The sequence below is a fragment of the Podarcis raffonei genome, chromosome 1 (assembly GCF_027172205.1).
Source record: "Podarcis raffonei isolate rPodRaf1 chromosome 1, rPodRaf1.pri, whole genome shotgun sequence".
Lineage (NCBI taxonomy): Eukaryota > Metazoa > Chordata > Lepidosauria > Squamata > Lacertidae > Podarcis > Podarcis raffonei.
Window position 1 is genome coordinate 86,164,122 of NC_070602.1, and position 21,575 is coordinate 86,185,696.

At 45.8% G+C, this 21,575-nt stretch overlaps 1 protein-coding gene across 5 annotated transcripts in view; it reads left to right on the plus strand.

The window, feature by feature from the left end:
- LOC128420589 (protein lifeguard 3-like) overlaps window positions 1-21,575 on the plus strand; it is a 33,536-nt gene that overhangs the window by 2,462 nt on the left and 9,499 nt on the right. Inside the window, exons 2-3 of one of the 5 annotated variants that reach the window (XM_053402254.1) lie at window positions 19,830-19,915; window positions 20,167-20,407. In XM_053402254.1, coding sequence (XP_053258229.1) covers window positions 20,188-20,407 — 220 coding nt within the window. In that variant the 5' untranslated portion in view covers window positions 19,830-19,915; window positions 20,167-20,187. Of the gene's footprint in view, window positions 1-19,829; window positions 19,942-19,963; window positions 20,062-20,166; window positions 20,408-21,575 lie in introns of those variants that run through there. The other 4 variants (XM_053402273.1, XM_053402232.1, XM_053402264.1 and 1 more) reach the window with 4 other exon arrangements.

The window sequence follows — 21,575 nt, forward strand, 5'->3', positions numbered from 1 at the left end:
AAGGCTTACTTACAGGTAATCTTGACCCAACTGCACTGGCTACCAATTAGCTTCTGGACCCAATTCAAAGTACTTAAATGGCTCAGGCCCACAATACCTGAAGGACTGCCCCTCCCCATATAAACCACCCCAGTTTCTGTGTTCTTCATCTGAGGCCCTTCTTCATATGCCTCCTCCACATGAGGTCTGGAGGGTGGCAACACGAGAATGGGCCTTTTCATCCTTGGATACTTCAATTCTTTCTTTCTCACATATACATTTGTTTCTCGTAACAAATCAGTTGCAGTGAACACGTGAGATTCCAAGGATATCTGGGGGCTGAGAATTCCCTTGAGCTACATAGAAAGTTGCCATATTTCAGGGCAGGCAGTTTGGGCCCATTTAGCCCAGTGCTGTCTTCCATGATGATTGGTAGCTGCTCTCCAGCCACCCTGGGACTTTCTGCATACGAAGCAAACGCTCTGGCTTTTGAAGCTGTAGCCCCGCCCTTTCCTCAGACATTTTTGAAAAGTTATAGAATCTCTTCAGCCCCAGGGTAGGGAGGTTGATCACCAGTCCTTCCCAAGCAGCTATGCTTAGTAAGGAACCTGGGCAACGTGTCCTGCCTTACCAACCTGAAGCTTTTTAGCCACTCTGCATCTTCTTGGGCATTCATTTCCCTAAGGGGATTCTCCTATTCATCCCTCTTTTGAACTTTCAAATAAGGACCTGGGAAATAGTAACTATTTTCTCTTGGCTTCTTTGAGAAAAGAGCATCACCTAGCTTTGAAGACTTAGATTTAAATTGAAAAGCTCCTGTTTGCAAAGCTCTAAGTAGCATGGCTCAGGTATGCACATGTTTAGAGATGGGAAGGCCTGGAAAACCCCCCGGAAAAAACCTGTCCATCCGTCCCCCCCATTTTTTCTGGGTTTTCCCCCCCAGGCCTTCTCATGCAGCCTGTGGTCTAAAAGGCTGGTGAGCTGAAGAAAGAAGGCTCAAGCTTAGGCTGCGATCCGGTTGCCACCTATCTGGGCCTAAACCCCATTGAATACAACAAGGCTTACTTCTAAGGAGACATGTATTGGCTTGCTGTGTTAGCAACCGGATTGGCCCAAGGCCATTGTGGGAATCAAAAACATGTGGTAGAAAAAATATTAAAACATGATGTGTTTTTTACAGACGCAAGCCAAATCTAACCAGCCACCGTATTTGGTTTGAAACAAGTTGGGTGGTGGTAGAGGAGGAGGACAGTGAGACCAGTGGATCAGCTGAAGCTCCTCAAATTGTGTACAGGACTAAAACATTTCTGTGGCACAGGTTTGCTGTAATGTTCCTTATCAGTTTCTTCCCAGGCATTTGTTCTTCTTTTCCCAACTTACATCTTCTGGAGCAGAAGGGAGCAAAGCGAGTGAGGAAGCATGACTTGACTTTTCCATTCCGATTGATTCCAACTTGGCTGGGAGTTTGGGATTCCTTTTCCTCAATTGACCTCTTTGTTTCCCGAAGTCAGATGGGCAGGCGGGGGCTACACATAACAATTTGTGCTGAGATGTGAAATGGCTAACACTCTTTCCTACTCCCAGGTCTGGGAAGGGCAACTGGATTAAAAAAACCTTTCTCTGTAAACATCCACACACCCTGAATGTGTGCATAAACACAGCATTCGCACACACTACACCTTCTCAGCTGATCTGTGTCTAACTAGTTACATATTACTACATTTCTATATCATCTTACCCCCAAAGAGCTCATTGCAGGAATATGTGCTTTTCTCCTCTGCATTCACTCCTCAAAGCAGCCTGGTGTGATAGGTTAGGCTGAGTGGTAATAACTGGCCCAAGTTCACCCATTGAACGATGGCTGAGCGGGGAGTCTGACAATCTAACCACTATACAACTCTTGTTACCTCTTCACTCATCAAATCAGGAAGGAGCAATTTGCATCCGCATCAGGGCACTGGGCTAAGCAGAGAGGTCTCTGCCCCATCCCAGTGCTGGGTCTACCTTTATTCTTTTTCCTGCCTCTCCCAAGGGGGGGGGGTCTAGTAAGGATGTGGGTGAGAGAGAGAAAAATGTACTTGTGGGGACTGGGCAGAGAGTTACCGTATTGGCCTGAATATAAACCTCACTTTTCCCCCAAATCCCGACCGTGAAAAGTTAAAGTGCGGCTTATATTCGCAACCTTACGGTATGCATATATTTGGATATTTTTTTTCTCTCCCCCCCCCCCATTTCCAGTTTTAAAGGTGCAGCTCATATTCGGGTGCGGCTTATATTCGGGCCAATACGGTACCCAGCTGTGACCCAGAGATTCAGCATGGGCTCTGTGATGTGGGTTTTTGAAAACAGGTTTTAAAACTCTTTGCAGAAATAGCTTATAGGGGTATTGGAAGGCCTGCTTATATGGTTCTGAGCAAAGTGTCACATAATGTAAAATAAAAGGTCTACTCCAGTGCTGAGATTTATAAAGAAAAACTGTCAATTATTTTTTGTTGTTGTTGCCAAGATGAAGCTTGAAAATATTGGTGGATTGCATCTGAAGATGACCCTCCCAGTTAAATATTATTGTATACCCATACCTGGGGGAAAACGTTTACTAAAACAGCGATTAAAATTAAAAAAAATATTTTGCATTCAGAACATCGAGTATAAAAGTGGTGGTATCTTGTGTTGTCTGCCTTTTGGTCAACACGTGCAACGTGGTTTTTAATCAGTCCTTGAGATGACTGCCTCTATAAGGGAAGCTGCTGGTTTGCATCAGCTCCCTGCAGACATCTGCTGACTTTCTCCACAGCTTCCAGAAGCCGGAAGCTCTCCTTGGCAACTGTATCAGGTACTCCAGTTGTGAGACAGAAATGTTTCCTTGTCGTGAAGCTGCGCCTGTTGAATTTCTTCCAGTTTTGCTGCTGTAAAAGGCTTAGAAGCCTTTGCCGGGAAAGAAGTAGGAAATAATCAAAGCACTTGGCAAGAGCAAACAAACCTCTTTCCCTGACACGACTATCCCCAGCTCTTTCTCTCAATTAGAGCTGTACTTCTGGGGCCTTGTTGGCAGAGGCTTGGAGTCTGAGCTGATTGAGCACTTCTCTGTGCTTTGCTAGTTTCACATTCTCCGAAGCCATCTCTACTATTTTAAAAAGGTAGCTGCATTAGGGAAAACCAGTTCGTCGTGCCGAGGTCTCACTCTTTAGTTTAAGGATTCAATCCAAGAGCAATATTCTAACAATACAAGAGAGGTGTGCCGCCACCCCCTGGCCCTGACACTGCAGTAACAACCATTATTTTAAAAGAAAATAGAACATTGGAATCTTCTTTTTTGACCCCTGGCTATGACATCCACAAGCTGAGAAAGTCAGTACGATAAGTGACAAAGCAAATTTACAGAGCGCTGTTTGTATGTGTGTTGAAAAACTACAAAAGGAGCGGGGTTGGATCTGAGCATCCAGACCAGAGGCATTGGCGATCAAATTTAGGCATCAGAACTTTCTTTTTAAAGGAAATGTACACTGTGAGTAGCAATCAACATGTTCTGAAAATCTTGATGCCAAACTTATCCGTAGGACTTTTTCTAGTTTCTGCTTTGCTCCTTGATCTTGATGAGGAGCAAGTTATTTTTTTTACTGGTTTTGCTAAAACCACGAACAATTCTTGCATTATTATACTGGAACATTATGTACATGTGCACTTCAAGTTTCCTAAAGTATCCAGCACATCAGCATACAACAATGCATACAACTCTGTAAAAGTGCTTAGGTATCTATATTTACAAAAATTATATTGTAGAAATGTAGTACTGTATTGCATGGGGCATGACTTTTATATGTATGATATATGTTTGTTCCTGCTTATAATTTTGCATATGATTAGCCAGGCTTTCTTTTTCTTTAACCAGCAGTGCATGAATGACTTGCACTTGATGGAAAGAATGGTTCAGTGTGGACAAATTCCATGCATACATCTGTTTAAAAAGGATTGCTCCTCCATCCCCAACTATGAGTGCTCATCTTATTTATTTCATGAAACGCATCACCCAGAAAAAGCGTCTTTCACTTGCAGAACAGTTCAGTTTCTGGTCCTGAAGCCTCTTGCTAAAAATAGACTGATGGAACCGTGAGGCCTTTCCTGCCCTGCCCTATTCATAATAGGAGGTGTCATGTTTTCCCTGCCCCAGCTTTAGCTCTGAAAGGGATTTTTGTAAAGTTTGCTGGAGCCTGGGAGCAGAGCAAAAACTTTGCATCAGGATTCAAAATGTCCGGAGCCCCCCATCTAAATGCAATATTATATTTGTACCTAGGAAAGGAAAGAGAATAGAGAGAGAAAAGAACACTGGGGAGTGACTTGAGAGTTTTATGAGAAAACATGAAAGGGAGATGGAACTATATAACATATTGACTGAAGCTTAGTGTACGTGTAACACTGGAGAATTGTGGTTGGATTTCCTGTAGTTTTAATGAGGTCCTTCAAATTTTATTGAACCAATAAAAATTTTATTGAACCAATGTGGGGCCAGGTGGAGGAGGTATTTACTCCCCTCCCTCCTCTCTTGAAGCTCCAATTTTGGAGCCCCCCCCCACAAAGGCACCAAAGCAAAACCCCAAAATATCAGGAGATCTGATTGCAGAACTCCTGTGTAATATGTAATCTGTCTCTAAATGGCTGGCTGGGACTGATGGGAGCTGTAGTCCAAAATGAATGGAGGACACCAGGTTGAGAAAGTCTTCTATAATGAGGAGAATAGTAAGACACATGGACTAATAGTTGCAATGGCCGTTTGCAGATATGTTACTGAGGGTACAGTCCTAAAGCAGACTTGCCTGGGAATAAGCCCCATTGGACACCCTGGGAGTTCTGGGTTGTAACCAATCAAGTTTTACACAAGAGTAGACCCATTGAAATTCATGAAACCAATTTAGTCATGTTCCTGAATTTCAGTGGGTATATTCTGAGTAAAACTTAGCTGGGTACAGCCCAGTATTGTTCATGTTTTTGAAAACTTAGCCAACAGAAACGTTTGTATAAGGCACCCACCGGGTTCCAAGTATAAAGAAAAGCATAGCTGTCAACTTTTCCCTTTTCTTGCGAGGAATCCTATTCGGAATAAGGGAATTTCCCTTAAAAAAAGGGAAAAGTTGACAGCTATGAAGAAAAGTATTAAGGAATAAGGGCAGAAAACAAAAGCAGGCGTTTCCCATAGATCTTTTTTCTTTTGCAGAAGTCAGAAGTTTTGCTTTTAGCTTTGGTGTCTCATGACCTAGAAAGAATTGCAGCTTGTGTTAAGGCTGATAGGATCACAGTGGACGCTGTCCAAAAAAACTTTCGTCACTTTCAGAATTATTCAGTTTCTGGGATCTAGAGTCTCTTGCTAAAAACAGACTGGTGCGAGGACTCTGCTGCTGTGCACTGCACTATTCATAGTATGAAATGCCATGTATTCCAAGCTCTTACACAGGCAGCTGCTTTATACGGACTGATGCCATTGGGTCCATGTAGCTCAGTATTGTCTACACTGACTACAGCAGCTCTGCTGGGTTTCAGACAGGGAATCTCACTCAGCCCTGCCTGGAGATGCTGGGGGTCGAATCTGGGACCTTCTGCATGCAAAGCAGATGCTCTACCCTTGAGCTACAGCCCTGAAAGGCTTTGGCATTGTGCAATAAAAAAGCAGTTTGTTTTTAAGGTGCCACAAGGCTTGATTTTGCTGCAACAGACACCTGTTCCTCTAGAAACCTAGAAAAAAAAAATCAGAAGCTTTCCCATTCTTCTCTCTCTCTCTCTCTCTCTCTCTCTCTCTCTCTCTCTGGGACGGTTCCGTTTTAGGCTCCTCCCCTCCTGACTCCTTTTCCAAGGGAAGAAGTAGGACCACACCTAATTCCTAAATCACATGTGACTGTGACTCAGCAGATAATTAGTGAGTCCCTGAACAGGCTTTTTTTTCTTGAGAAGTAGATGGTACTGCTATGCTGTACTTTCAGTTCCTGGTGTGCTGGGGACCTTGTGATGGTTGTGTGGGAAGAACTGTTCAACAAAGCTACATGTTGGCACTTCAGCCTTCACTCAAGGAGACTGATTAAGGCTACAATCCTAACCCCATTGACTTAGGAGAAAGCCCCACTGAATGTAGTAGGGCTTACTTCTGAGTAGATGCGATTAGGCATGTGCTATAAATGCCTTAAAGAACCACAGGCTGTGTAAATGAGTCCAGTTAAAGGCAGAAAACATCAAGGATGTATGCTGAGCAAGCCATCACTGGTGGTTAGACCAAGGTTGCTGCCACAAGAATGCAAGAGTGACATGTTTTTAGCTCTGGCACTTTGCTAACTTACTTCCTACCTGTATTTGGCTTCTGATTCCATGGTTTCTGAAAAGCAAATGCAGTTGCTGGTGACAATGTGGGGCAAAGAGAAGGAAGTAGCTTTCTCTCTCTCTCTCTCTCTCTCTCTCTCTCTCTCTCTCTCCATCTCTCCCCACTATACACAGATGTGGGAAGTTTTCTCTCTCTCGCCGCAACAACAAGCTCCATCGGCTTGTACTGCCTGCAGCGGAGTGATATGGAAGAAGCCATGCTTTGTTTTCAGGGAAACAATTGCTATCTTGAGAGGTTGAACAAGGGGAGTTTGTAGTGGACAAACATAGAAAGTACAGCCGTATCTTAGAATGGGGTGACGGCAGTGGTGAGTCAGAGGGACAAGGGAGTGAGAACTACCAGGCAGAAGACAGCTAGCTCTGTTGCATGCCTGTTGGCTTTCTGGATGCATAGTGTTCTGCCTCTCTGCGACATGGGTGCCTCCGCGACATAAAGCAGTGGTGTGAAAAGCCTCCTGGTACGTGAGAGAAGTCTGCTATGTGCTGCCTCTCTACATCAGCCCCTCTGTCTTTGGGAGGGCCATAGCTGGAGTAGATTTCTTCCACGTGACATAGGGCTCCTCAAGGAGTTGCCCTGAAGTGGCTCCTACCGCAGAAAGCTAACATGGGAAGGTGGACATGGACTGTTTACTACACACCAAAGGCAACTTCTGTTCATTTCAACCTAAATCAGTCCATTCTGTATGGACACATTATCTGAGTTTTAGCTAGCTGGCTGTAGTGTAAGCTGAGAGTTCAATTTATTGAACTGACTTGGTGTAGAGAAAAGCAACGAGCATGTACCTCCCCTCACTTCCTGCAGCCAGTTTTTTAATTGATTGTACTTCTCTTTCAAAGTACAGACACATTTTTCATAATATTGCGCCACCTGGAGCTAAAAAGGTGTCAGCAAGAGGCCTTGCTTTCCTCTGGAGTACCAGTGGTGAGCCATTTCCATTAGGCCATGCCGATTGTTATTTTGTTCAGTTTAGCATTTCTTGCCAGATAAGACTTTGTAGTGCTCTTATTTTTTTGTCCCCTGCTGGGATCACATCTACTCGGATGGTCCGCCCCTGCCACTTAATGGATCCAAATGGTTTCCAGAGAGTGGTAGGGGATGCTTTATCCCATGTTGATGGCCTTTCAGCTGATTCCCTGGTGGCCCGCTGGAATGCGGAGTTAACCAGGGCTCTTAACTGTCTGGCTCTGAAGCGCCCTCTCCAATTGCATGGAGCCCGGACAGCCCCGTGGTTTTCTTTGGAGCTGAGGGCGAGGAAACAATTGCTGAGACAGCTAGAGTGTCAGTGGCAGAAAACTCATTCTGAATCGGACTGGACACAGGTTAGAGCTCAACGTCGAGCCTACCAAGTGGCGATAGCGATGGCGAAGAAGACTTTCTTCACCGCCTCTATTGCATCTGCAGAAAATAGTAGCAGGAGACTCTTTCAGGTGGTTTGCAATCTAACGGAACCACCTTTACCACCGGGGTCTTGTAAAGACCCCAAGATCTCCTGCAACGATTTTGCAAAGTTTTTTGCAGATAAAGTCGCTCATATTCACATATTCAGAAGGAGGTAGACACCACCGTGGGAGTAGGGCCGGGGCGGGAAAGTGCTAGAGCCCTGTCTGGTCAAGTTGCATGGAATCAATTTCAATCCATTACCCCCGAGGATGTGGACAGGCTGCTTGGATGTGTGAAACCAACTACCTGTCTCCTTGATCCTTGCCCATCCTGGCTAATAAAAGCAAGCTGGGAAGGGCTGGGCGATGGGCTCTGCGGGGTGGTGAATGCTCTGTGAGGGAGCATTCCCAGATCCGCTGAAAGAAGTGGTCATTAAACTGCTTCTTAAAAAAAAACAACATCTTTAGACCTGGCCAGTATGGCCAACTATCGCCCAGCCTCAAATCCTCCATTCTTGGGCAAGGTGATTGAGCAGGTGGTTGCTGAACAACTCCAGGTACGCCTGGAGGATGCGGACCATTTGGATCCTTTCCAATCGGCTTCAGGCCTCATCATGGGACTGAAACTGCCTTGGTCACGCTGGTTGATGATCTCCGGCGGGCTAGGGACAAAGGTGAGAGCTGTTTCCTAGTTCTGCTGGATCTCTCAGTGGCCTTTGATACAATCAACCATACCATCCCTTCTGGACTGTCTAGAGGGGCTGGGAGCTGGGGGCACTGTCATACAGTAATTCCTCTCCTTCCTCCTGGGCCATGTTCAGAAAGGGGTGGTGGGGGATGAGTGTTCAGACCCCTGGGCTCTCACTTGTGGGGTGCCTCAGGTTTCTGTCCTCTTCCCCCATGCTTTTTAACATCTACATGAAGCCACTGGGAGAGATCATCAGGGGGTTTGGGCTGGGTGTTCATCAATATGCAGATGATACCCAGCTCTACCTCTCTTTCAAATCAGAACCAGTGAAGGCGGTGAAGGTCCTGTGTGAGTGCCTGGAGGCGGTTGGAGGATGGATGACTGCTAATGGATTGAGGTTGAATCCTGACAAGACAGAAGTACTGTTCTTGGGGGACAGGGGGCGGGCTGGTGTGGAGGACTCCCTGATCCTGAATGGGGTAACTGTGCCCCTGAAGGACCAGGTGCGCAGCCTGGGAGTCATTTTGGACTCATAGCTGTCCATGGAGGCGCAGGTCAAATCTGTATCCAGGGCAGCTGTCTACCAGCTCCACCTGGTACGCAGGCTGGGACCCTACCTGCCCGCAGACGGTCTCGCCAGAGTGGTGCATGCTCTAGTTATCTCCCGCTTGGACTACTGCAATGCACTCTATGTGGGGCTACCTTTGAAGGTGACCCGGAAACTACAACTAATCCAGAATGTGGCAGCTAGACTGGTGACTGGGGGCGGCTGCCAAGACCACATTACACTGGTCTTGAAAGACCTACATTGACTGCCAGTACGTTTCCGAGCACAATTCAAAGTGTAGGTGCTGACCTTTAAAGCCCTAAACGGCCCCGGCCCAGTATACCTGAAGGAGCGTCTCCACCCCCATCGTTCAGCCCAGACACTGAGATCCAGCGCCGAGGGCCTTCTGGCAGTTCCCTCATTGTGAGAAGTGAGGTTACAGGGAACCATGCATAGGGCCTTCTCGGTAGTGGCGCCTGCCCTGTGGAACGCTCTCCCATCAGATGTCAAAGAGATAAACAACTACCTGACATTCAGAAGACATCTGAAGGAGATAAACAACTACCTGACATTCAGAAGACATCTGAAGCCCTGTTCAGGGAAGTTTTTAATGTGTGACATTTTAGAGTATTTTTGGTCTTTGTTGGAAGCCACCCAGAGTGGCTGGAGAAACCCAGCCAGATGGGTGGGGTACAAATAATAAAATATTATTATTATTATTATTACTCATTTCAGTCTTTATGCAAATCTGAAATGCAACTGATATGTTCATATTTGCCCCAATAACCACCTGTCTCATGAGATTTCTAGGCAGGTCTGGAAATAAGTATTTAACAACAACAACCAAAGCTCTGCTCTGGGAGAGAGCAGCAGAAGAGAGCCCAGCTGTGGTCTTTCGGCTTTCTGGAGTGTGGGTCGAGGGGAAGCAAACCTAATTCTGGTGCAACACATGCCACTAACAGCTTCCTTTCTAGTGCTCTGCTGCCTGAGGAATGTGATAATGGCTACCATAAATGAAATGTCAATGCATGAGCTGATCAGCACTTTTTGCTGCTGTGTGTAAGATGGCTAAGAGCTGGTTGTGAGTAAGAAAGAGCGTCAGCTCCTCTGAAACACCAGCTCCTGACATGGTGAAAATGCTCCACCAAGATACCCTCAATTATGTTTAATATAACACTTGTCTGGGTAAACTAGGAATAGTCAAAACAGATTCTGAAGCTGCAGGGATGTGGGGTGGGCTGGTGTATTCTTGATCTATGTGTTGAAATCATATACTCTTTTAATGTTGTTGAAGCCAGAAACTCTGTACTACACTCCCCCCTTTTCCTCCTAACGAGAGACTTTCGTCCTTCATTGAAGAAGTTTGTGGTGTGCTCATTATGAAAGAGAGTTCCCCTGGCTGAGTTGCAGCCTGTAACATTATGCTGTTATCGGGCAGGGTGCTGAACGCACCCAGATAAGCAAGGCAAATGGAGGGAGCTCACAGAACTCACATGGACCCAGTCAGACTAGACTTCCTTCTGGTTTTGCATCTGAAGCAGTGAACTTAGTCATTGGCTTTTTCCAGTGCTTTAGATGAGTCTTTAGATTCTTCATTATTATTGGAGCCAACCACAATTCCCCACCCATGAGGCTACGTGGTTAAATAACTTCCTTAGTCATTCACCGTAGGGCAATGATGTATATGGTTACCTGAAATAATGCCTTCTGCCATATGGACCTAACTACATTGTAACATCCTATGCCAAAGCCCTGGGTTAAAGTGCCTCTGCCAAATGAAGTGTGGTGGGAAAAACCAGTTGGCCCAGGGAATTGACTGGTGAGAGGATCATTTTAGCACTGGCACCCTGCTCAGGGACTGGTTTTCCTACAGAGTTTCTTCCACCTTCATAATGGCCTTTTGGGTACCAGGAGGTGAAGATGTTGCTGTTCACTCCAAGCTTCTAAATACCCTGTGTTTTATGGTCTTAGTTTTAAATTGAGCATTAAATTGTATTTTTAAATTGTGTCACTTTTGTTAATTGTGCCGTCCCTGCTCTCCCAGGCCACTTTGTGAGCCATCCATAGAACTCCTTACTTCATAAATGCAGAAAACACAACAGATAAATGTAGACAAGGTGGCGACTGGTGGTTTATTCTGCTGCTGCAGCAGTTGCTATTTAATCTAGATGAAGGCCTTGGACACAGAGGCTTTTCAAGCACAGAGCTCCCTGGCTTTCCTTGGTACCGCCTTACTTCATACTGTAGCTGCTGCCTCCAGAGCATTCTCTTTGAGCCGAGTGTGTTGGGAGGTGGAGTTCTGCGCCACTCCCTTTGCCTCAATTAGTCTCATGCTTGAGGCCTGACTCAGAGGGACAGGCTGCCAGGTTGGAGAGCCAAGAATAGAACAAACTCGGCAGGAAGAGACATCTGTATTGCATGTGGCACCAGTGTACACAAGGAGCTGCAACCTGCTTAATAGTTGTACCGCCTGTTTTCTTTGCTAATTGTTGTACAGTGGTACCTCTGGTTAAAAACTTAATTCGTTCCGGAGGTCCGTTCTTAACCTGAAACTGTTCTTAACCTGAGGTACTACTTTAGCTAATGGGGCCTCCCGCTGCCGTGCGATTTCTGTTCTCATCCTGAGGTAAAGTTCTTAATCCGAGGTACTACTTCTGGGTTAGTGGAGTCTGTAACCTGAAGCGTTTGTAACCTGAAGCATTTGTAACCTGAGGTACCACTGTACTGTCTACCGAGTTTGTACCTCAACACGGAGCATGTGCTTAAGATGCACCTATTTGGGTGGTTGAATATTGGACTTCCTGCTCTTCTTCCATATTAAAGCAACATTTATTTTTTACTAAAATATATTGGAACTTTGCGAAACCACAGCTTTTTAGTGTTAGATTTGTATGACACATCGGGGTGGGGATGTAATTCTTCTGCCAGGATTTTGGCATCCAACGCAGCTAGCATTAAAAAATATAGATCTGTAAAAATACAAACCAGTCAAGAGAAAGAGGCTTAACTAAAGAATCATGGCAAGAAAAATAGACAAACTATGTAGAGCTGGCAAAACTGACATATAAGCTACGGGACGAGGATAACTGTGACTTTAAGGATGAATGGGAACCCTTTACAAAGTGTCTGAAGACGCAACAAAGTGAACTGGACTCCTTGGCAGGTTTTGAATAAACATTCACAAACTTTTAATTGATAATAATCAGCTAAATAGTTTGAGGATCTATACAACTTTGTAACATGCAGAAAACAGCATTCTTAGAGAAACCAAAGACTGGAACTGAGGGAAGTCAGGGGGTGGGGGCGGGTGAGTTTTATGTGGGAGGGTGGGGGGAGGGAGGAAAAATGGGGGAAAACAAGGATGATATGCTTTTGGATAATATTTCTTGTTTTAATTTTGAATAAAAAAACTTTTTAAAAAAAAGAGAAAGAGAGGCTTGAACCATCCCAAACGTACATACCGTATTTTTCGCACCATAGGACGCACTTTTTCCCTCCTAAAAAGCAAGGGAAAATGTGTGTGCGTCCTATGGAGCGAATGCAGGCTTTCGCTGAAGCCTGGAGAGTGAGAGGGGTCGGTGCGCACCGACCCCTCTCGCTCTCCAGGCTTCAGGAAGCCATCCGCTAGCCGTGGGAGACCCAGCTCTCCCACGGCTAGCGGAGCGCTGCATTAATCCCGAAGCTTGGGGCTTGCGGAGCTCAGCGCACCCCAAGCTTCTGGGTGCCGGCAAGGTCTCCGCTAGCCGTCTAGACCTTGCCAGCACCCAGAAGCTTGGGGCGCGCTGAGCTCCGCACCCCAAGCTTCAGGATTAGCGCTCCGCTAGCCGTGTCTAGGCTGCGGATAGCAGCCTGCTTCCCGGAGCGTCGGGCGCCCTGAAAGCAGAGCGCCCGGCGCTTCGGGAACACATCTGCAGCGTGGGGAGCCTTGCAGGAGTTCCCCGCAAGGCTCCCCACGCTGCGGATAGCAGCCTGCTTCCCGGACCGTCGGGCGCCCTGAAAGCAGAGCGCCCGGCGCTTCGGGAACACATCCGCAGCGTGGGGAGCCTTGCAGGAGTTCCCCACAGGGCTCCCCACGCTGCGGATAGCAGCCTGCCGCCCGGCGGGTGGGGCACCCTGAAGCAGAGCGCTCCGCGCGCCAGGCAGACATCAACCAGCCCCACAAGCTCGGGGGACAGCAGGGAGGCGCAGCGCCACTATCCCGCTGTTCCTCGACCTGGTTCGGTTTCCCTGACCTGCTTTTGGGGGGGAAATAAAGGGAAAAATTTTTTCCTTTATTTCTCCCCAAAAAAACTAGGTGCGCCCTATGGTCCGGTGCGTCCAATCGTGCGAAAAATACGGTATATCTGCCAGGGTGGTGGTAGCGACAGCAGGGGGAATATAAAATCTGTAGAGTAGTGGTATTGCAACGTAAGTAGGTCTCCCATATAGCAAAGCATTTCCAAAATGATTTCAGGAGGTGAGTTAGGCCAGTAGAAATGGTTGTTTCAAATCCTTTGATCATTGTCTGTTGGTTCTAGAAATCTGCTCTGTAAATCGCTCTTTAAACATAATGTAAACAAATTTTCAAGGATAGGAAAGGGAGGTGCATATGACATCATTCTACTCTTGGCACTTTGCCAAGTACAACAAAGAGTGATGACTGGAATGTGACCTTGGTGACAAATGATCATTAGAGAAAATTACCTGAGTGCGTTAAAGTATTTGTATCTGCTTTAATCTTGACTAGTTCCTGTATGGTAGCTCCACAGTATTTTGGTACTTGGACAGAGAGGTCTTGCTAGTTTTGTGTTTATTGTTTAGTTGTTACAACCCCCCCCCCAACTCTGGCAGTTTCTTTTTAATGCAGGCTATATTTCTAAGTACTGTACTGGAATAGGAACCACTATTTCCTCCATTCCTTTGGCTTTCCTCTTGCTCCCTGGCCTGCCCAGGGGGCCTTGATAATTGTTCTCACAAATACCTCCTTCTGGATTTCAACAATATCTGCACACACACACCTGCCCCGCTCCAGGCAGGTAGGGATGTTCCAGTCACCCATTACCTGTTTAACTGGTCATTTCTGCAACATCTTCTCCTTCTGGCAGTTCTTTGGGCATCTGATCCAGTGTAGTTTATGACCTTTGGAGTTGAACTATTTGCTTTACTGTCAGATAAAAGAATTTGCTTGTTATTGAGGAGAGGAGGGGAGTGCAAAAAAAGAAAAATGAGGTTGAACCAAGTGGCAAGTTCTATTCACTTAAGGCCCATCAATTTCAACAGAAACTTAAGTAAAGGTGAGTGCATCCCATTGATTTAAGTGTTGTCTAATTTCAGTTTAGTATGGAGGATCTAAACCTTTATATCCCTTGACTTCTGCTGAAAGCTTGCTTTTGACTCGAGTCCTTGCAGCTGTCTAGAATTTATAGAGGTGGGCTTTTTCCATCCAAGGGCCACAGTTCCTCATAGGAAATCTTTAGGAAATCACATACCTGTGGTGGGCGTAGCCAGAGGTAAAAGTGGGCAAACAACAGAAGTGACACTTGCTTTTGTACCATAGGCTGCGTTCCAGCCACACAAAAGTGCACATGTTTTCCCAGTGATCCATCCAAATAGGAGATGCAGTATTCTCAAAGTTCATGGACGCATTCCAGCCAAGCAAAAACCTTGAAGAAGGTTTCAGTGCAGGGCTGGTGAGGGCTGTGGCTTGAGGAGAGGCCCGATAAAGGAATTTGGCCTGAGGGTCCCCACCCATGCTCTCCAAACACTGGAAGGTGCACTCTCTGCACATGTGACTGGGCGTCTCCCCTCAACTATATTCTTTAAGCCTAATTAGGATTGCTAGATGTCCTTCGCTCTGTTTTCAAAGGATCAATCCTTACTTTGTGAAGCCAGTTTAGGAAAGCATTATGGGATAGGAAATTGTGACATGAGAGAATAAGGGATAGTCCTTTAAAATAAACTTCCCGCAGGAGATAACGGGCATGCCTTTGCCCTGTGTCAACACTATACATCCAAAATGCCTTTTGTATTTCTAAATATTTTAAGTAAACCTAATTTAACCCTGACCTTGCAGCTTCTTCCCTGGTGTGGGTGCTGTTTGCAGCAGTATCAATTCAGTGTATTTGCAAATGTGTACAGCAATGATGGGAGAACTGTGTCTACTCTCTCCAGATGTTGTTGGAGCACTCGACTCCCATCAACCCCAGCCAAATGTGGCAAGTGGTAATCCAACACCCTCTGGAGGGCTACAGGTTCCCCACTCCTGGTTTGCCACTGAATTTTTCTCTCAGTTTGTTAATTCCTTTGACTTGTACTATTGTTAAGTCATTGCAGAAACTGGCATTTGTACTTTTCATTATCCCTCACTCCTCGACCCTGTTAGGGTTTGATCAGATGATATCAATGAGAAGATACTTTATAGTCACAGTTACTTTTTCATTATGATTTAGGAGATCTCCCTTGGTCTCATTCTAGCCAGACAGGAAATGAATGGGGCATCTTTTCTGTGTGTCCCCCCCCCCCCCCATGTTCATGGAGAGGAGATAATATGTGCTGAAGATGAAAGCAATGCTTCGAGATAGGAAAGGGTGATGTTTACATAAGCTTCAGTAGTCTGGCAGATGTAACTTCCTTGTCCTATTAGTTCCCGTTTCCTTTAACTATATGAATTGTCATAGCAGCAGTTTGAGGTGCCAGCATCCAACCTCTTATGTACATACACAAGGCAGGATAAACAATAAAGTGCAAATTAGTCTTTGGTGGACGGGAAGGCCAAGGTCTCAACAACCTCGCTTTGGAAGAACCCAATTCTATCTGTCAGGCAAAAAGCTTTTCCTGACAAATCTGTCTTTCTGGACCCGACCACATTCTCTCTCACTTTCCCTCCAACTAAAAAGCCATGGAAAATGAGGAAGAATGCTGCCCTTTGCACCAGTTTTTAAACTAATCATTAAACTGCTTATCGTGACCCCTCCTTCCATTTCTTTTCAGTACTCAGAACTGACTAGGGAATAATAGGACTGCCTTGCAAATGTCAATTCTGCAAAACAAGCAGACCCTTCCTTTTTCTCTGTGTTCAAGTTCTCCCTGTTTATTCTGCGAGTGCCCCCTTATACATCCGGAAAGGATTTGTTTGCCCTTCCTCTGAACTGCTACTCACAATGTTGTGTTGTCTTGCGAAATTACTTTCTTTCACTTCTCCCTCTTCCCCCCATAGGCCCCTGGAAGGGAAAAATAATTTTTGGAAAAGGGGGGGGGGTGTACGGAAAATATTGCATCTGCTGTGGCATGGATGGCTGCCATGTTCTCTTCTCCCTCCCCAGGGGGCTTCCATATGTTTGCCCACCTGTGACTGGTCAAAATTAATCTGTTCACACAGGGTCTCCTCTCCACAAGGAGTCTCCTCAGGAGAAAGTTGCCCTCTTTCCCTAGAGAACTAGCTTGCTTAGAAGCTGTGGGTGAGTGGGAACAAGCTAGAAAGGAGTGTCAATGTTTTGCAACTGAGGGAGTGTACCATCTTGGCAGCCTTTGGCCTCATAGTCGGCACTTTTGTTTAAGCAGCCGCCGTTGAGGTACAGTTTGTTCCTAAAGAGGCCTAGGAGCAGCAACATCTGTTTTTTATATTCATTGGGACATAGGAAGGAAATTGCCATCTAGCTCAATACTGTCTACACTGACTGGCAGAGGCTCTTCAGGGTTTCAGGCAGGGGTCTCTCCCAGCCCTACCTGGAGAAGATTGAAACCTGGGACCTTCTGCATGCCAAACACATGCTCTGCCATTAAGGCTGAATTTGTGACATACAGATTCATTAATCCCTGAGTTTGTAGCCTTAGTATATCCAGTCATTGCCTAGCACTGTAGCAAGATTGTGGACGATACAATTTTTCAAAAAAGGACTTGTTTTCCTGATTGGAATTTTTCTAGCCTTGTGAATAAGTCTGCAGAAGTAACTGCTCTGCTTGCCTTGCCTGCCCCACACATCTGTAGCATATCAACACCCTGAATGGGGACTGGGATGGGGAGGCAACCAAATTTCTTCCAGCTTTCACAAAAGCTTCCTTCACTGATTGCCTGGTGTGATTCTAACATGCCACACAGGCTGCATGCACACCATACATTTAAAGCACAACAGAATCCTGGGAGCTGTAGTTTGCTCCTCAAAGAGCTACAATTCCCAGCACCTTGGATAAAGTACCGTTCCCAGGATCCTTAGAAGGAAGCCGCATAGTTTAAATGTATGGTGTGTACACACGACTGGGCAACTGGGTATACAACTCTGGCATTGTCCTGTTGTAGATACAAGCACAACCATAGCACAGGGTGGGGCATCTTAGGCCCCAAGGCAAAATGTGGCCTCCTAGGCCTCTCTCTCTGCCTGGGCTTTGGGACTCTCCCCAGGCCATGCCCTTCACTGGCCATGTTTCGCACTCTCCTCAATTGGTTTTGCCCAGTTGAAATGTGTCCTTGAACTCGGCCTGAATGGAGGATAGAGGCGGGTGGGTTAAGCGTGTGTAGAAATCTTGCCTACTCTACAAAGGTGAAATGTTACATTCATTGCTTTGCCTGCTTATGCCTCTGCCCCCACCACCCACTGACATGCAGCGCCTGGAAGATTGCCCAAAACCAATGCTTAAAAAGATTCTTCACCCCAGCGATAGCATCTGTTCCTTTTACATGCAAGAAGCGCTGACAAGCCATGGAATAAGCAGGCGCTGGGGCTGGGGAGGGGTTTGCTAATGAGCATCTTTCTGTTGTGGCCATCCATGTATGGTGGTAAGTGAAAACGCTGGGCTCGTTTGTGCTTGTTTTCCCTTAGAAGGGAGGGATATATAAATATATTAAATAAATAAAAGCTGTGCATTCAAGTGCCCAGCTGTGGGCAGGGCACTCTTGAGAAATGGTTCTGGAATTGCTAACTGGCATCAGCACAAAAGGGCTGGTTTGCTGTCCACCCTGAAGAATGTTAAAAGGAATCTCAGGCCAGTAGTGGAAATGATTGTCAATTTCTTCCTGTGTCTCAAACCTGAGTTATCCTGAGGCTGTACTTCTCTCCCTTGGTCTCCCTCCCTCCCTCTCTCTCTTCTGACCAGCATCATGCACAAAGTCCTTGTGTGCATAATCATTTGACAGGAATTATAACACCGGTAATATTAACTGCTGCGTAATCAGCTGCTTTTTGGTCCAGGGTAGGCTTCTGATTTTCTTCTTGCCCTGGCACCACTCGCATTCGAAAGGGCCATCCTATCTCCTGGGAGGTCATACATATATGAGCAACAGGTAAAATAGATCAGCTCCTTTAGGGAGTCACTGGAGAAATCTGAAATGAGAATTGTTGGGCTTCTTTTAAAAGATATGCTGCTGACACGCCAAGGCATTGCTGTACATATACTGTACACCACTTGCTGTTCTACAGTGAAATGTAATGGATCAGAAGTTGTGGAGCAAAGAAACTCCCTCTTTACTGCTCCATATACCGTATTTTTCGCTCTATAAGACGCACCAGACCACCACAAGACGCACCTAGTTTTTGGAGGAGGAAAACAAGGAAAAAAATATTCTGAATCTCAGAAGCCAGAACAGCAAGAGGGATCGCTACGCAGTGAAAGCAGCAATCCCTCTTGCTGTTCTGGCTTCTGTGATAGCTGCGCAGCCTGCATTCGCTCCATAAGACGCACACACATTTCCCCTTACTTTTTAGGAGGGAAAAAGTGAGTCTTATAGAGCAAAAAATACGGTAAATATGTTGCCAGTACCAGGCCAGAGGTGCATATAGGCAATGACTCTTTTATGCGCATTCAAAGCATGCACAACCATGCATGTGCACATCACCACAACCCAGAAGTGGCTGGAAAAGGAAGCGTCACGGGAGCATGGCGAGCTTATATATGCTCTGCCGACAAGTGTGGGGGTCAGGGATGCAACCCATGCGCAAAACAGCTATTGCCTATACCGTATTTACACAAATGCAATGCACTCCTTTTTTGGCTGAAGTATGTCGCAAAAATTAGGATATGCATTAGATTTGATGCTGCATTTACATTTGCCAGAAAAAACTGCTTTTGGTTTCAAGGTTTTTGAAAATTGAAGTGTGCGTTAGATTCAATGGCGCATTAGATTCACATAAATACAGTATTTTAAATTGTGGACACAATTTTAAATGACTGAATGTGCTGTACAGTTTTAGGCTGCAGGCACTGATTCAATGAGAATATACTATGCCATCTTGCCTGTTGCCCTTATTAAGCTTTTCAAATTTATTTAAGTCGAATTATATATGTTTTCCACTGTGTAACTATGGTCTGAGGGAGGTTTGAGGACAATATATCAGTGGAAGAGTTCCTACTTTGCATGCTGAAGCCCACCTCCCCGAGGTAGGATTAGGAAAGACAGCTGTATGAACCCCAGGAGAGCAACCACTCATCAGCATATAGACAGCAGTGAACTAGATAGGCTAATAGTCTGATCTGGAATAAGGCAGCAGCACCCTATCAGGCAAGAGGAGGTGGCGAAGAAAAAGCTGTGTCTGTGTGGTGCCATTCTCAAAGTCTTCATTTCATAACAATCACGAGCTATAATGTGGAAGGAAGGGGTTTCTCAGAAATAGCTAGATTCGCCTTTTGAGATGCACGCAGGACTCTTGGGACGAGAAAAAAGGGACGTTACTCGGGTTTTTTGAGAAGTTACTAGTCACTTAGTTCTCTCTCAAGTCCTATATGGAATTCACACGTTCCTTTAAAAGCAGAGGAGAAAAAATAAAGAGCAAAGTTGGTGGAGGTTATCAATGACACTCCCTAAAAATTAAACAGTTAATAAGTGCCAAAGCATTGCGCTTGAAGGATACACGCCCTCCAACCCTTGCTTAGCCGACTTCAGGTAGTAATATGTTCTTCCTTTAGTTTTAGGATTCTGCTACTACAGCCTTCATCCCCCTGATGCCCTCCAGGAGTTTCGAAGCACAGTTTGCATCAGCAGTAGCACTGATGTGAATTGTATTCCAGAGGGCACCAGGTTGGTGAAGCCTGCTCTGCTGGACCGCTCTATTCAGCATGACATTTGCTGCCTTGTGACTTCCTTTTGGCTCCCCCCACTGGCCATTTTTGGTTCTGATGCACCATCGAGACACAAGAGGTGATGCATATATATAAAGGGCGATCTGCATGGTTTTTTTTGTTCAGTACGGTGGAATTTATTTTGCAGGTGCGCTATTAGGGTTTTACCTCTTTTGTTTTTCAGTGCTGGGAGCCTCGCTGAGACATGTCACGCCCCTCTGCTCCTCCGCCAGGCTACGATGATCGGAACCCCCTCTATCCTCCACCAGCGGGGGGATATCCTGCGGGGTACCCAGGAGGCTACCCCCAGCCCCAGCCCCAGCCCCCACCATACAGTGGTGGGTACGCACAGCCTGGAGGCTACTCGCAACCAGGGGGTTATCCACAGCCAGTTCCTATTATGCCTACAGTCCCAATGGGCTTTGGTATGCATTTTGATATGTTTTCCTCCTAGGATGGGGAAGGGGGAATACATTCATGAGTGGGTGGGGGATTGGCCAGATGGAAAAGGGAGTAGTGAAATGCCACAACTAGATGGCTACAAAAGCAGGAAGCATTAAATATTGTTGTTGTTCTTTTTGTTGTTGTTCCTCTTCTTCTTTCTGCTTCTCCTCCTCCTCTTCCTCCTTTTTAAAATGTCCGAACATTCTCTAGGCACTGCCCTGCCCACAGACTCACAATGTAATGGGGACAACACAAAAGGAAAGAAGAATGGGGAGGGAAGAATAAAGCAAGCATGAAAGCGGCTGCTCCTTTCTGCAGCTTATGAAAAGGGGCCAGATTGGGCTTTGCCATTATGGTCTTCTTGAGAGGCAGGGAGTCCAGCCTCCCAGTGACCCCTTGATCTTCTAGCTGATGTGGTTGGGGCTGGGGTGTGCTTCTATCCAGCTTTGCAGTCCCAGGGCAACTGGCAGGGGACAGAATTGTATGTGTGTGCGTGTGCAAGCATGCATGTGCTGGAGTTGTAGTCCAGCAATATCCGGAGGGACACAAATTCCCTACCTCTGATATATTTGCCTGATTTAATTGCCATATTATACTTTCAAACAACCTGGTTAAAAGGGTGGGTTTCCTTCATGCTTACATTATACTTATATGGATGAATGGGCAAAGTGCATATTCTCATTTGCTCTAGTGACTATGAATATGGAACTATGGTGTGGTAATCAAATCTAGGTTATGTTAATAGGAAGTTAAAGGGTGTGTGTATCATGGAGGAGGCATTAAAAAGAAAGGCTTATGTTATAATAGGCCACTCCTTTTGATCTGCAGCTAAAATTGCCTTTTGAGGCAAATACACTTCTAGCCACATAAAGTGGTCTGAGAAGAATATGTACTTAATGCACAGCTTCAGGAGATTTTGCAATCAAGCGGCTTGGTTTCAGTAGCAGCTCCCTGGCAGTAAATATCCAGGTGCTGAGATCTAAGTAACCTGAATGATCAGTGCAGAGGAAAGGCATATGGGAGATGGTGATTTTAGCGGAAGATAATGAGTAGCTAGAGAGGGTGAATTTAGAGCTCAGAGGGCACTGAGAGACTTTCAGCCTTTCAAAGAGTTGACTGTATGGGGAGGCAAGTCTTTGCACACCCACC